Source organism: Thunnus maccoyii, chromosome 2 (assembly GCF_910596095.1).
Source record: "Thunnus maccoyii chromosome 2, fThuMac1.1, whole genome shotgun sequence".
NCBI classification, from domain to species: Eukaryota; Metazoa; Chordata; class Actinopteri; order Scombriformes; family Scombridae; genus Thunnus; species Thunnus maccoyii.
Window position 1 is genome coordinate 36,512,495 of NC_056534.1, and position 15,905 is coordinate 36,528,399.

The following is a 15,905-nucleotide window of genomic DNA, read 5'->3' on the forward strand; positions in this document are numbered from 1 at the left end:
CTATTTAGTTGTTATTACTGATGTATTGACATGACTTTTAATTGTTCTTCCTTGACTCCAAAAACAATTACTTCAGTTTTGTCTTTGTTTAATTGAAGAAAATTCTGGCGTTGATTTGTAGGTAACGTCTAGGAAACTAAAGTCCTCTCCTGCAGTGGCTACAGTCGATGTTCATGAGTCCACCATCAGGAGAACATTGGACAGCAATGGTGTGCACGGCAGAGTTGCCACTTCTCTCCAAAAAGAACATTGCTGCCATCTACGGTTCGCTCAAGACCACGTGCATAAGCCAGTGGATGTGGATGGATGAGACCGAAATCAAACTTTTTGGCTTGAATGAGAAGCGTTATGTATGGCGATGAGCAAACACTGCATTCCAGCATAAGAACCTTAACCCATTTTTTAAACATGGTGGTGGTAGTATCATGGTTTGGGCTGCTTTTGCTGCCTCCGAACCAGGACAGCTTGCAATCATTGATGGAGCTGTGAGTTCTGAATCGTACCAGCAGATTCTACAGAAAAATCGTTCCACCACAAGTCGTTCACAAACACACAAGTCGTTCTACCAAACAATGGTTAGAGCAGAAGAAAGATAATGTTTTGGAACGGCCAAGTCAAGGTCCAGACCTTAATTGTATAGAAATGCTGTGGAAGAACCTGAAACAGGCAGTTCATGCAAAGAAGCCCACCAACATCCCTGAGTTGAGACTGTTCTGTAAGGAGGAATGGGCTAAAATTCCTCCAAGCTGATATGCAGGGCTGAAAAACAGTTAAAAGTTATTGCTGTCAAAGGGAGTCATACTTATTATTTAAAGCAAGGGTTCACATTCTTTTGCCTCACACAAATATGTAAGATCGGATCATTTTTCTCAATAAATAATACGTTGTTTTGGTCTCATTTATTTAACTGGGTTTGCTTTATCTAGATTTAGGCCTTGTGTAAATATCTGACCACATTTTAGGTCATATTTACACAAAATTACAGAAAATTTTAAAGGGTTCACAAACTGTCAAGCCGCACTGTATGTGTATGTAGAGTGTGGTGTCAACGTGTCCTTCCTATAATATATGACTGTATGTAGTCCCATTATGAAGAAGTATAAAATGGAAATACTCAATTTAAAGTACAAGTAGCCTACCTAAATCTAATAAGTAGAGTACTTGAGTGCATGTACTTAAAAGTTCCATCACTACTATAATGTTATTATACACTGTTAGACACTTTTCTCATTTACTTGCTGCATGCTGCAAAATCAAATATTTATTATATTTAATATCAAATATTTAAATGCAGACTGTGGGAATGCGAATGCACTAGATGTAACAGGGTTTCATACAGTCCATCTCAGTAACGCTCTGTTGATCTGGCGCAGCTGTGAGCACTGCAGCCGAGGCAAAGTGGCGCGGCCAGACAGCGCAGCCGCAGCAGAACAGGCGCCAGGCGCAGACAGACACAGCAGCAACCATGGCAGACGAAAAACCCAAGGTGAGGAGCAGATCTTTTTTGTGTGGTTTTCTCTCACAGTGTGCACCCAATCCATGTACGTTAATTAGAGAGATGGCGCTGTGAGATGCAGTCTGTGCGACCAATTCTTCACCGGTTGCATAATTACAGAGAAAGCAAGCAACACAAACCAGAGCTGCCGTGTTAGCGAGCTAGCGGGTAAAGTTAGCATAATAAGCTAACGCGGCTAATGTGCCTGAGACCCGGGCGGAATGAAAGAAATTATAATATTTAGCCCTTTAAAAATCACTTAAACAACATATCTTAAATGTTGGCATTAGTATATACGGTGCACTTCGTAATACATTGTAATACGGTGTCCAGATAACGTTAGCGTGAACTGCAGAAAAGTGAGACCGCAGCGCTGACCAGTTACAGGCCGAATGAATTGTTTGAGCAAAAACCGTTAACTGTCAACGGATCCCACATGCAATAGTTTAACTAATCATGATTATCACCAGCTCACCCGAGTGTCTCGGGATACCTGTGGCCGTTGATACCTGCAAGCTGTATTTTTCATTCTGCCAAAACCGTTTGGGTATTATTGTAAGTTGTAGGCCATTGTCGACTTACTTAGCTTAGCTAAATGCTAATGCTAACGTTGAAGTTGTAATGCTGCTCAGTAATGGCACCAAACCTCCGGTCCGTGCTCACCGGGAGCAGGTAGCTCAGGTTAGCAGCTGAAACAGGTTAAAAACTTAATTCAAACACTTTTGTACATGTACATTTGTCATAAGTCAGTGAGGTACATACTGTACAGAATCTTAAATTGTGTTGGATCCCACTTGTAGCGGTTTTGTGGTTGGGGGCTCACGTATTAGACATGCTGAACATCCTTGCTGCTAGACATGCTAGACCTTATCAGGCTTCTTGCATAACTTGTTTTTTTTTTAGTAGTCTAACCTGCTGTAAACTTTTATTTTCTCTTTCAAGGAGGGAGTGAAGACAGAGAACAATGAGCACATCAACCTGAAGGTGGCAGGGCAGGATGGCTCAGTGGTGCAGTTCAAGATTAAAAGGCACACTCCTCTCAGCAAACTGATGAAGGCTTATTGTGAACGGCAGGTGAGGCTACTACAAACACTGTACCACAGTTGTAATGCTGCCTATAAGAATCTGTCACTTCACTTCAATGCTCCAGCTGAAGGTGTTCCTGCCAAATGAAGAATATTCCATCATTACTTATTATAGGCAAATATGTAAGAAGCAGTAGCATATACTAACCTGTCCTTTATCTCCAAGGTGCTCTTCGGTATTAATGTTTGTCATGTTTCAATTGATCTTATGATCCTGAAATAATAGAAGGTTATATATAATAATTTAACCATAATATTGCTCTGTCTGTCTCACAGGGGCTGTCAATGAGGCAAATACGGTTTCGATTCGACGGTCAGCCCATCAATGAAACAGATACGCCCTCGCAGGTAATGAAGGCTACACCCTCACGTTCAGCTTACACGTGAGAACCTGCAGAGCTGCTTTTTGCCTGCCTACACTGTTTTCCTATGGAGAGACTTATCACCCAACAGTATTGATAATATTAAACGTTGTGCATGACTTGGTCTTGACACATATTTGCTCTTTTTGAAAGTTCAAATTATTCTCATCACTTATCACCTGTTGGCTGGTTACCTTTCAAAATGCATCCAATCAAATTACAGTTGACAGAGAAGCCTAAACATAAGGAAAGTGTCTCTTAGTTTCCAGAGATGATTAGTCTTATTTAAAAAAAAAAACCCAAAGTGTTTCGTTTTTATTCAGCACAATTTCAAGTTCTTGAATACATTGAGGACTCAGCACTGATATTCATGTTATGAGCCGTTTCCTCCTCGATTTTCAAGAAAGGAAGTTGATGTTTGTTTAATAATAATTGGAGAAAGACCTTTTCTGCAGAAACAGAACTCACTATAAATACCTGCTGTGGAAATTCGCTTTAACTTAATACTCAACATGGACTTGCGTCAGAGTGGACACACTCTCTTTGCCCAGTGCGTTTACTGTGTACAGAGTTAAAGTGCTGTGTATTGTGTAAACATTAAGCACAGACATTACAAACTGCTGTGAACGGGGTCATTGTCCTCGGACAAGGGCAGATACATTTAAAAAAAAAAATAAGAGGCCTCGCTCACTTCCATATTTACAGTCTGATGCTGCGGAGTTCCAATAAGCCCCCAAGATTTCTTCATCCGACCACGATACAAGCTCTTCCTCTTTTGACTTCCATCCCATCCGCAGTGCTACGTCAATCTCTCTCATCTCACCTATGCTCCTTGCTCGTGTTTTGACAAATATAATAAAATAAATTTTATTACATGTTTCAAACTAAACCCTTTTTTATTATATAAGACTTTAATTACCCCTTTAGCTAGATTAGCTGACCTCGCTGGCATTGTCAACACTTCCTAACTGGCCTTAAAGTTAAGGTTGACCACTGCTTTCACACTAAAATGTGGTTTTTCTGACGCATGTACAGGAAGAAGGAAGATTTTAGAGAACAGATGATGCAGCGACCGTGCTGTTTGTAAGAATGACTCAGAACAGCTGTTGCAGTGGCAGTCGTTCCATTTTAGTTACTTCTATTTAAATGGTGATAAATAAGTCAATATTATATAATTCAGGCAGTGCATGCCTCCTCATGAGTATAGCAGAAGCATTAGAATAATACTGATGTATTTTATCTTTCACACAAGCTACTAACAGACTCTCAACTGACATCTGATTGTTTTTTTTGTTTTTTTTCCTTGCAGCTAGAAATGGAGGATGAAGATACGATTGATGTGTTCCAACAGCAAACCGGAGGTTCTTCTCTTTAAAGACTGTTTCCTACGAACATCCCTACCTCCCCTTCATTTCCCTGAGACATCCTTGTTATGCCCAGTCTTCAAATGCTCATGACCAGTGTTGATACCAGCCAGTGGAATACTTTTACAAAAATGCTCAAAGGCAGCAGCGGCACAGTTGGTGTAGTTGGATTCTATCACACTGTCATTCATATGTTAACATGTCAGAACTGCAGAACTGTAGACAAACCCGTAAGCTGCAATGAGTCTAATGTGCCGAAGAAATTTAAATTCTTGTCATGATGGTTTTTTTTTTCTTCTTTTGGAAGTTATGGGAAAAAAATATACTTGGTCCTTGTTTTAGTTTTTATACTTATGTCATTGAGTTTTTGATTCAGATGGAATTTTGTCATTGTCAATTAAGCCTGCATTTAAAATTCACTGACATCTGTTGTTGTTATGAAAATGTATTATTGGAATAAATTGAGTCTTTTTTTACATATGTCCCCACTGTTTATTTTTTTTTGGTTGTTGTTTTTTATGGAAACTTCAGGACAAAGTGGGGTCTTTGAGAGGCTCTCAGCAAAAAGGGTAATACTTTATTTTCACTATGAGTCCATCCGTAAATAACACAATGACAGTGGAAGACTATTTTAGTCATGCCTTTCATACACTTTATGTAATAAAACATCTTTATTTAAAGGATGCACATCAAACTGTCCTTGAAATGCTCCAATCGGTTTCCAGGAATTCTCATATGTTAGCAAAAACGAATAAAAACATCCAGGGCTTTCCGATGTATGCTTAGTCAAAAGTACCTGGTGTTCATAACATTTTTATTGCTTTAATGACTTTACAAAGGTTAGACACTAAAGATGCAGAGATAGGAATACGTTTCTATTTTTTTAAAATTATTTTTGCCAGATGGGAGAGCATGCCTCTGCTGAATGGAAGGTGCACCATAATAGTTCTCATGAGTCAACATATAGTGAATTAGTGTAATATAACATCCCCATTAAGGACAAATCATATCAAATCAAATCATTATGTGCTGTTGCATCAGCCTCTTTATAAAACTGCCTCCGTAGCGTAAGTGTAATTTGTTTACAATCTATAACAGTGAGTTGCAATGATCTCTCGTTAAGAGGCGGAGTATTAATTTGCTAGGATGGAGGGAATCTCCTGACGTGCAGCTTTGGCTCTGCAACTTGATAACAAACTACTAAAAGAGATTTACAAAATGCATTTCAGTTTCATATGGAAAAATAGGACACATCACTTGAAGAAAACAGTAGTCACGGATTCTTATAAAAAATGGTGGGCTTGATTTTTGGGATTTTTATACATTAAATAATACATTTAAGATAAATTGACTGAAGCAATTTTTCAGAAACCCTACCTCCATTTGGAATATTGTGCCTCTCTTTTTTCTTGTTTGTAACTATGATATTGATAAAATCCCTGTAAACATGTCTGCTTGTTATCACCAGACTTTCCTGTCATGCTCTCTCATCCACAAACAATTTTTCACCTCATAACTATTTTATATGGAATGACAAGTACATTTGATATAAACACAAATCTCTCTTTATGGGATATTGGTTTCACAATAATATTGTGCTGGTAGATCAGTTATTTAACAGGGATGGTCTTCTGTCAGGATATTATATCCCTGTAACACCTGGGCATTATGCAAAAAAAAAAAAAAAAAGGGTGCAGTGTCCTCTGGAGTTTGGATGCTGTTTAAATCTTGTTATCTCCTACATAATAGGGGTATTAATTTGGTTATGTGATAAATCTTATTATCATAATGGCCAAATTCCATATCCATAAAAATACATTTACAAGTAAGAAACCGTACTTTATTGCCTCTCGCAAAGAGTTCAAACAATATATGTATTCAATTCAACACTCTTTAAAGGTTACCTTGTGAGGCAGAGATCACGACATCACGACATCATGTGAGAATCCATCTTGTCAGTTTTGAGTTATGCGCTTGTGTCAGAACCACCGCTGGTTCGGGCCAATCAGCGTCGCGAACCCGACTGCCTCGCGAGGTAAAAACTTGATAGATGGTGATAGACAGATGGTTCATCCAATCACCTGCCAAGTGCCTGCCCTTTTCCAGTTTCCAAGGACGACTTGTCAGATGGTTCTGTGTGACGAACCATCTGGCGCGTTAGGTTACAGGTGCAGTGTGTAGAATTTAGCGGCATCTCGAGGAATGGACTTGGCAGAAATGGAATATAATATTCATAAGTATGTTTTAATTAGTGTATAATCACCTGAAAATAAGAATGATTGTGTTTTCGTTAGCTCAGAATGAGTCCTCTTACATCTACGTAGGGAGTTGGGTCCCCTTCCACGGAGGGGCCATGTTTCTACAGCAGCTCAGAATGCACAAATCAAACACTGGCTCCAGAGAGGGCCTTTTGTGTTTTTCATGAGTTTCATCTCCACCGTAGTTTCTCCTACATTCATGGAAGTGGAGGAGTATTCACTTGGGTGCAATCTGCAACCTCACTGCTAGATGCTTCTAAATCCTACATACTGGTCCTTTAAAACAAAACAAAAAAAACCCCCATTAAAACTGTAACAGCTTGTACTGTGTTAAAAAAAAATGTATCTTTATCCCCCTTAAGTGCACTTTTTTATTACATTTATATACATGAAGATGTATATATTAATTTAAAAAAAAGACTTGGAATGATTTGGAAAATTGTGCTCTTCTATAAGGCTGTATTTTGACAATTGTCTCCACTTTAATTTCACTAACTGGAGTGGTTGAGTTGACAGGTTGTGTATTTTGGATGCAGATGTTCTGTCTCATAAAGGAGGTCGCTGATGTTAGTCATCTGATGGTATAATCAAATGGTCCCTGTTCTCACTTTAGAAAAAATGTCTCCTGTAAAATATTTTAATTTTACAGCAATTTGGCACACTGATAGCATTTCAGCACATGCTAGAAAAATTTGGCCTCAAACTAGATCAATGAAAGCTCTTCTGACAGACAAGTGGAAACTTTTTTCTATCAGTATCAGTTCTAGATCATGTATACTTGGATACAAACTCTGAACTGTTTAAAATACAAAACATTGGCAAATTACACAAAAGTGATGGTGGATTTCTGGGTCAACATGATAGACAGTATGTGCATGCCATGTAAATAATTTATCCAATCACAAGCTTGATTAATGTGCCAGGATCCAATCATACAAGGAGCTGTTCACTTGTGGGCGGTGCTTAGGCTGCAGAGCACCCTTCTACAATGGTTTCTGTTGCACCTCTGTCAAGTTAGGCTAAAATAAGGACATTACCGGAAGTAAGGTGTTTTGCCTTCAAATTACACTTCAAATATTTCACAATACTTAACCGTAAATCATGTACTCCTTAAATAAATAACTTAGATATTATATGATTTAACTCTGATGTTGTCTTTAAAAAGGCTGCAACCTTTATAAGCCAGGTGGGTACATTTTATTTTGAACAGTTGACAGGAAGTGCTAGCTGTATCTCCTTCTGGCCGTTTTGAGGCTAGTCCACATAGACTGGAGGCAGGTTGATTATTGGGAACCACCGGCTACGATAGACAATGATGAGGCGGTGAAGTGCTGTAAATTGCAGTGTAATTCGCGTTTATCCTCTCACGTTTATACGATTTGTTCGACTCTCTTGTGCAAAAATGACGACGACCACGACATTTCAAGGGATGGAGCCCGGCTCTAAAAGCAGTTCCAGGTAAAAGGCGTTGTTCAGACCGTTACCCGTTAGCCACCACGGAGCCTACAAGTCCAGCATCCTCTGACGTTAACCTCAACGCTTAACATGGGTTCATGTAAAATTGAAGACATTATTGTTCTGACCCTTGCCCGTCATCGATATTTAGCTGCTTTGAAATGGTTTTGAAACCAGGCACGAGAGGACGATGCTAGGGTAAAGCTCGGTACCACACCTTTGTTCGTTATGATGGACCATTCCCTTTTTTTTTTTAACGTTAAGCTAGCTAGCAAGATAGCACACATGTACCCTCCCTTTGTAGAGAAGCTGCTTAGCTAGCAAGTAGAGAGTGGACGCCTCGGTACCCAGTGTTAACTATGAAGGCCTTTACATGGGCTTGGGTGCATCCTTCGTGCATTCCCGTATTAGTTTTTATTTGTGTGTATCCGTCCATTGTCTGAAAACGAGAGAGAGACATTAAATCTGTCATTCTAGTTGGGTGGGGCCCCCGTGGATAATTTAAGATGATCAGATATCGAAATTAGGTAAAAACAGGACATCTTCTAGTCTGCCCTGCATGTGGCCTCAATGATGCGAGGGCCACGCTACAGCTGGCCACACCTGATATGAAAACCAGCTTTTTCATCACAGAGAAGCAGTGAAAGGTGCAATGCACTGCTACTCCAGTGATATTAAAACTGTAATAATGCACATTTAAAAGCCACCGTGTTGGTGAACAATTGAGTTTTCAATAAGTTGTAGTCATAGTGAATATAATCATAGAGTATAGTGAATGCAAAATACAAAAATGCATTAGACCACAGTGTGAAGTCACTCTCTAGTGTTACCTTTCAATTTTAGAAAAAGGAATGATCGTTAATAAGCATGAACAGTGGCACACCTAGTTGTGAATAGCCCAGTCTAAAGTACAAGTCATCATCCATGAATATATTTGGAAGCTGAAGTATGTTGCAATACACTGAGAGGTGCTGCTGATATTTATCCAACCTGGGTTGACCTGTAATAATGTCATCATTGTTATAGATAACTTCCAACTGAAACTGACTCACCAACACAGCTGTAGGTGTAGGCCTACATCATGCAACATGCAATAGAGGTAAAATATCAGTAACCCACATATCCTCTCAGCTGCAGTTAAGTATGAGTAATATGTCAGACATGACCCATATCCTCTTAGCCGGCAACTTTTTTTTTTAATGGTTTTCCTCATCACTAGAGTCTGGATGACCAGACAGTGTAAATATAATCTACAATCACATTGATTAAGTAAGAAACAGATCTATATGATGGTTTAACTACCCAAAATGAAACTGATTAGTGACCTTTATTGAAATTAGTGTGAATGAAGAAACATTTCTCTCTGATTCTGTACATGCCTAGTTTGAACCACAGCGTTTATGTCAGTAATTTAAAAAAAAAAAAACAACAACTTAAGACGCTCCAGAAAAATCAGCCAGAACTTCAGTATCCGTGTTGACCATCTCTCTCTCTCTCTCTCTCTCTCTCTCTCTCTCTCTCTCTCTCTCTCTCTCTCTCTCTCTCTCTCTCTCTCTCTCTCTCTCTCTCCTCTCCCTCTCCCTCTCCCTCTCCCTCTCCCTCTCCCTCTCCCTCTCCCTCCAGGGTATTGCGCCCTCCTGGTGGCGGCTCCAACATTTCACTGGGTGCAGATGAGGAGAAGCCTCCTGTCCGGAAAAACAAGATGGCCTCCAGCGTTTTCGCTGAGCCAGAGGACCCCTATGCTAATCGAAGGAACAACCCACCAGGTACAACAATCCACCTCATCTTTTAAAGATTTGTTCCTCCAGTGTGAACATATAACAGCTGTTAATATGAAAAGTTCTTGATGATAATGAGGGACAAGTTCTTGCTGCTGGACTAGCCTAACTGGTCTAGACAGCTGAGTACATAAGAATAACATCTGAGGTCTCCAGCAGCGCTACGTGACATAACAGAATAGGTTTAGGTGCCTGATTGATGAATTGAGTAGATTAGATATAAGTCTGAGCTGCCTGAGATCACAGGCTTTATTATAGAATATAAAAAGTATATGTCTAAGTGGAATATCAACTTTCTCTATGATTCTCTGTGAACTTTGTAATAATTTCGTTTATGGTAGCTCATTCTTGCCCAATGCTGAACTTCCCAGCAAGTCTGCAATAAAACAAAAAAAAAAAAGCAAAAGTTATATAACGGGAAGTGAAACTTAATAGGAAATCAAATGGATGCTGGGTATGCATTTTTGACCTTATGCAGCGGTTCCCTATTTTCACAACACCGCACCACACATGCAAAAAGACAACCCTCGCTGCATCTGACAGCTCTTCTGGCATATAGAAAAGTGACTGTTTATTGAGAGAAAGTCACTTTCCAAGAAGTTTTCAGTGTACCGTCACTCTTTTTTTTTTTCTCTTTTATTTTCTCAGCTAAGGTCCGGTCTCACTCTTCTGAGTGCCAACATGGATCAGCAGCTATTTTCTGTCTATTTACATAAGCCAACACTTTAAATATGAATGATTGTGATGTTTATTGCTTCATCCCTGCTGACATGTTCAAAAAAAATACATGTACATCCAATGAAATAGCAAATAGAAACAACACATTGGACACATTTCGTGGTAATCATGTCCTTTCATTACAGCGCCCCGTCTAGTCAAAGGTACCTATAACTAATGTTAGTCGTCAGATATCACAACACGGGAAGTGGATATTAGATTTTTCTTTTGCTGGTACTGTAGCGGACAGTCATCTTTTGACATGAGACAGGCTGTTACTTTGACATCACTACCTCCATTTGTAAGTAAAAAGAAAGAGAGAGAGGAAACTAAAACTGTGTCTGCAGATGTAAAAATGAATTTAACAACCGGCATCAGATAACATCACCATCTCCTCATACTGGCTTCAGGATGTGTAGCAATCTCGATGATGATCTGGATAAACAGTGTTTACCAAGCAGCTGTTACAAGTGTTAACTATGTGTTATTTAGGAAAATGTCTAAAAGCCCACTGATGAGGTGTGGCTGTAACCAACAGCAGATGTCTAGAAGGAAGGGTGTTAGCAGCCTCAACCTCATCTGGATTTTCCAGAATCCTACCAAAGGAAGAGATAGACGGTGACGTTTCAGTCCCAGGAGCTTTTTCATCACTGGCATGTCCAAAGATGGATTTAGCCTGGATTCTTTAAGATCAAGACAGTGATATATCGTCCGGAAGACATATATCAGGCTGTTTTGAGTGGTCATTCAGATGGGGAAGTAGCCAGTCGGGAATTTTGCAGCTGCAACTAAAACCCTCTGTGTGTCATTTTTAGCAATTTACATAACAATAATGAACATTTTTTAAGACCCAATTCTGGTTTCAAGCAAAAAGATAAGCATCACTTTAAAAAAAAAAAGAGGCTGTTAACGATTTCCTAACATTAAAAAAATCTATTATCTCTTGAGAATTATTAACAGCATAGTGCTTTATATAACAGCCTAAAAGTAAATGTTAGTCCTCTCAATCCAAACACAATAACAACTACAACACATTCTGTCCCTGACATTTCCCTCTTCCTCCTTTCACTTGTCACATTCAGTGATAGAAACTAGTCTTTAGCCCCGGCAGTATTTTTCAACCTTTATTCAATGATGTCTGGCCCCCTCTTCCTCTTTTTTTACTTCTCATTATTATGGGACCTTGATAAAAATGAAGTCAGAACGGCTGTCTTCTTTCAACTTTTCACATTTTTGTAGCAGGTCGTCACTCTCTGCTTTTTCACTCGTACTATGACGGAGGTCCACTGTCACTCAGGGACACAGTGATATGTATATGTTGTTTACTTAACATATTCACAGACAGATGAGGTTTCGCTACAGCGCTCGCTTTTAGAAGCTCAAACAACAGTTCATTTTTTTTAGCGTATGAAAAACTACAGCTACAGCCACCAGACACATTTACATACACACGTATGCTCACTAGGAGCCACATCACCTAAAGACACAAATCAAGGAAGAGCCTCAAACCATATGTGACCTTCGACCCCTCAACATGTCCCGTACCTTTTTATTTGGGCCTAAGCCAGGATGGAAAGAGGAGGAGTGTGGACCTCCTTATGGGAAATACAAAAAAAAACCACACGCACACAAATTGTGAATAAACAACAGTAGCTCATTTTATTTATGAAGATATTAAGATTTTGGAGTGAACACCACTATATTTCTGTTGAGAAAGAATATGCTCCTTAGCTGGTTAATGCATCCAGTCAGTGGGATTTTAAAATAAGATTTTATATTTGTGGAACAGAACCAAGAAGTTCTGGTTTCACTTCAGCTGTGAATTTAATGGTGCATAGCGTCAAAAAGTCTTGTTTCCCTTGTGAGAAAACCAAAGAATCCCACGCACTGTCAACCACTTGTACTCACTTTATTAACAAGGTTTTGAGCCTCAGACCTTTATCAAATAAGGTTTGTATAGACAAAAAAAAAACCCCTGTGCCATTATACTGTATATAAATGCATGAACATAACCAAGGGAAAACCCAAGAGCAGCAGCACCTACCAGGTGTCCAGTTGTAAATCAAACCTTAAAGTGAGCTCTGTCTATTGTGACCACATGAAGGATGTTTACAAATGTCAGAAAGAAGAACTGATAAGTGGGTACTTATCAGTTCTATCTACAAGGATGTATTAAACAGGAAGGACATAAACAATAGAACAATTCAATGTCAAAGGATGAACTAAATGGGGATATGATAGGATGTAAAACTGTGTTCCTACTCAGCAGGAACTGACAGCATATCTTCATTAGAAAACAACATCAGTATGAGAAGAGTGATTCATAGAAGAGACTTTCAGGATGAAAATGAAAGTCTGAGGGGCACAATAGGAAGTTAGTTGGAGTATGTATGAGCAGATAGTAACACAGAAAGGTCCAGCATAATGTGAGTGATGAGGTCAGGCCATTATATCAGTGGACTGTAATTGTTGCAGTCCCCCCAAGGCCGTATTTATATCCTTTTGTTGTTTTCCATTTCCTGTGTGGACTGGCGTCTCAGCTGATCTCACAAAAAAGATCCCCGGTTGTTTCTTTAATCATTTCTGGGAAAATCCAAGTGTGAAAACTCCTGACCTGATAACCTCGCACGAGATTTTAATAATTTAATAATAATTCAAGTGTCTGTCTGTCTTTATTCTGAGTATGAAGATTGTAGCGTGAGCTGGGTTTTCAACCTGCTACACCAACTCCGTCTCCATCACTGTGTGCATATTGAGTTTTGCTAAGTGATAATGGACAGTTGGTGATGTCCACGCTGAGCTCCATGAGCTGAGCGATATCTGACATACTGTATGTCACATCATGACTTTTGGTTCTGTGTAAAAAATCTGGTACATTTATTGGATGTTGTACTTCTGGGTGATGGATGCTATGTACCTGACCAATGAAGTCTCCTTGTTCTTCCAGGCGGGAAGCCCACAGGTGTCTTGTGCGGTGAGCCGTCAGCCCCCCTGAGGAGAGGAGGGAACCACGCCATGAACAACTCCGCAGACGCTCCTGCCACAGTAATATCATGTGTCAGATCATGAGATGTATTAAGACATGAAGTGAAACCCTGAGGGCAGACAAACACATAGGCCACTCTGGTTTTCAGAATTTCCTTTGTAATTTTTTTTTTTTTTTTTTATGTGAAAGCTGTAATACTGACCATCATTTCTACCTTTTTCTCTTAGGATGGAGACAATTCTGCACGCGATACTGGTAAGCACATGTTTCTGCTCACATCGCCTTCCTTATTCCCCGTTTTCAATTCCCACACAATGATAAAGATCATATTACTTACAGATTTCAGAAACCAGTCTACCAAAATCAAGCTGAAAGAAAGTGGTTGAATAATAGATTCTAACACTGGAGCTCTATAAACTTTAACTATGTCCAAAAAGGTGAAATGACATTGTGGCATAATGTATCAGGGGAGCGCTGTTACCGCCACATCACAGCAGTTATACCTACAGTATGCAGCTAAAATAATGAACATGACCAGCAGGAGAAAAAGCAACATTTTTGTAAGTAGTAGATAATCTGGCCGAGGCTGCTGAATGTCAGAAAAAAGTCGCTTTGAGTGCTTCGAGTCCCTGCGGGGGCAATGTGAGCAGTTAAAGGAAGTGACTATTCCCTTGCACGTGCTGTCCAAACGGAACTCTTGATGTCTTTCCCGCCTGTGTTCAGAAAACTGCGCTGCTGAGCCTGAGCCGGTTCCAGATCATCCAGAGGAAGCCCCTCCAGCTGAGGAACCCGCCGCGGGACTACCGTCCGGCCGCAGAAATCCCCCCGGGGGCAAGTCCAGCCTCATCCTGGGTTGAATCCCGACCCAACTGTCCCTCCTTACCTCCACTCATCTCTGAACTCATCTTTTTTTTTTTTTTCCCACGCCCCCCCAAAACAAGGAACCCTGCCCGTCCATTTGTCTGTACCGCAGGAATCCTATCTGATGTCCACCAGACACCAGTCTCCTCCACATCCCAAGTGCATTGTTTTGATACCTCCTTTTTGAAAACTGTTTTGTACTGTTTTTATTGTTTGTTTATTTTGACAGAAGCACTTTATGTATTTCTATGTATATGATTCAGAGTCTGCCTTTGCCCCCTGTAATGCATTCAACCTGCCGAAAGGGTACAAGGATCACATTTCTCATATCAACTATTGGCAAATTTCCCCCCCTAGCTTGATTGCGACAGAACAAGCTGTTGGCAATTATATAACCAGTTTGTAAAACACAAAGCAAAGAAAAGCTGTCACTTCTGCACCGTGTTCAGTTTGGACCCATCTTGCATGCACGTCTGGTCTGTGATGTATGAATGTGAGAAGAAACATAACTGTGAAGATTTTTTTTTTTTAATTTCAATTTAATTTAAGCTGTTTCTGTTAGTTGTTTATTGTGGAATAATTGTTGTATTGTTGTTGCATGAAGTCGGAATCTTTCTACTGATTATAGTATTATAATCCACATAGGAGGCACATAAATTACTGTCATTGTGATCTGAATTAATGCAAACGTTTGTCTTCAGATGGATGCTGTATGTCCCCCATGTCAGGAAACAGAATTGGAATAAGCCTTTTTTTATATTGTAGTCACGAACCTTAGATTTATTGTAACCCCAGTGCCAGTTTTGAGTGCCCCACATTTTTATAGGTAAATTTTACTCTGAAGCAAAGTGTGCCTGGTTTGTGTGTTAGGCTACAACATCAAACAAGGTTGGGTTTTCCAGTTTCATCCTACCAGTGTTGCCAAGACGTTTTTTTTTTTGTTTTTTTTTCCATTGACAAGCCAGTGGAATGTGGTCGGGCCTGATAAGAAACAGTGGTGTTTCTGGTAAACCCATCCTAGATTTGAAAAGTGCCCTTATGACAGCTCAGCCTTTTTCTATGTTTTACTCCTTATACATTTGTTCACAATCCTTCTCACTGGATATATAGAACGGTCTTTTTGTACATTTAACGTGACATTATTCAAACCAAATTCAACCCTACCACCTTCTCCCTGCTTCTGTCTTGTCAATTCATCGTCGAGTCACGTGTGCGGCTGCTGTGTCAGCCAGCTGTCATTCAAGAAAACCTGCATTTCAGGTACATGAAACGTCCTTCCTGGTGGTGTCTATTTTAAAGTAAAGTGTTTTATGATGCAAGAAGACACGTCTGTCTGCATCTTATACCGATTCTTGTTGCTGGATGTAAGTCACTGCAGAAATTTGGGATTCAAGAAATGGCACAAGTGGAAAAGAACATTAAAAATCTGTTTTGACCATGAGTTGTGCTCGCTGTGTGTGTTCTCTGACTTGTAAAGCAGTTGACCCCTATTGTGTTTAAAGTCTGTCAGCTTTCAATAACAGAGCCAGCCACGCATATCGTTG

General features: G+C 39.7%; 2 protein-coding genes across 2 annotated transcripts; both read left to right on the forward strand.

Moving 5' to 3' along the window:
- The first annotated feature begins 1,383 nt into the window (after positions 1–1,383).
- On the forward strand, positions 1,384–4,782 carry sumo2a (small ubiquitin like modifier 2a). Its single transcript, XM_042434593.1, has 4 exons — positions 1,384–1,486; positions 2,438–2,569; positions 2,857–2,928; positions 4,252–4,782. Exons 1-4 carry the CDS (start codon positions 1,466–1,468, stop codon positions 4,315–4,317), a joined length of 291 nt encoding a protein of 96 aa, XP_042290527.1. The 5' UTR covers positions 1,384–1,465; the 3' UTR covers positions 4,318–4,782.
- A 3,013-nt stretch (positions 4,783–7,795) lies between these two features.
- Positions 7,796–15,802, forward strand: jpt1a (Jupiter microtubule associated homolog 1a). Its single transcript, XM_042390338.1, has 5 exons — positions 7,796–8,022; positions 9,643–9,785; positions 13,462–13,559; positions 13,728–13,755; positions 14,224–15,802. Exons 1-5 carry the CDS (start codon positions 7,967–7,969, stop codon positions 14,355–14,357), a joined length of 459 nt encoding a protein of 152 aa, XP_042246272.1. The 5' UTR covers positions 7,796–7,966; the 3' UTR covers positions 14,358–15,802.
- Positions 15,803–15,905: the final 103 nt, after the last annotated feature.

Bases quoted from the DNA above. Each gene is read 5' to 3' on its own strand.
- jpt1a (XM_042390338.1), top strand. From the start codon at position 7,967: ATGACGACGACCACGACATTTCAAGGGATGGAGCCCGGCTCTAAAAGC. The intron at 9,786-13,461 runs GTACAACAATCC...TTGTTCTTCCAG, and splicing joins TCGAAGGAACAACCCACCAG to GCGGGAAGCCCACAGGTGTC. The intron at 13,756-14,223 runs GTAAGCACATGT...GCCTGTGTTCAG, and splicing joins CAATTCTGCACGCGATACTG to AAAACTGCGCTGCTGAGCCT.
- sumo2a (XM_042434593.1), top strand. From the start codon at position 1,466: ATGGCAGACGAAAAACCCAAG. The intron at 1,487-2,437 runs GTGAGGAGCAGA...TTCTCTTTCAAG, and splicing joins TGGCAGACGAAAAACCCAAG to GAGGGAGTGAAGACAGAGAA. The intron at 2,570-2,856 runs GTGAGGCTACTA...TCTGTCTCACAG, and splicing joins AGGCTTATTGTGAACGGCAG to GGGCTGTCAATGAGGCAAAT.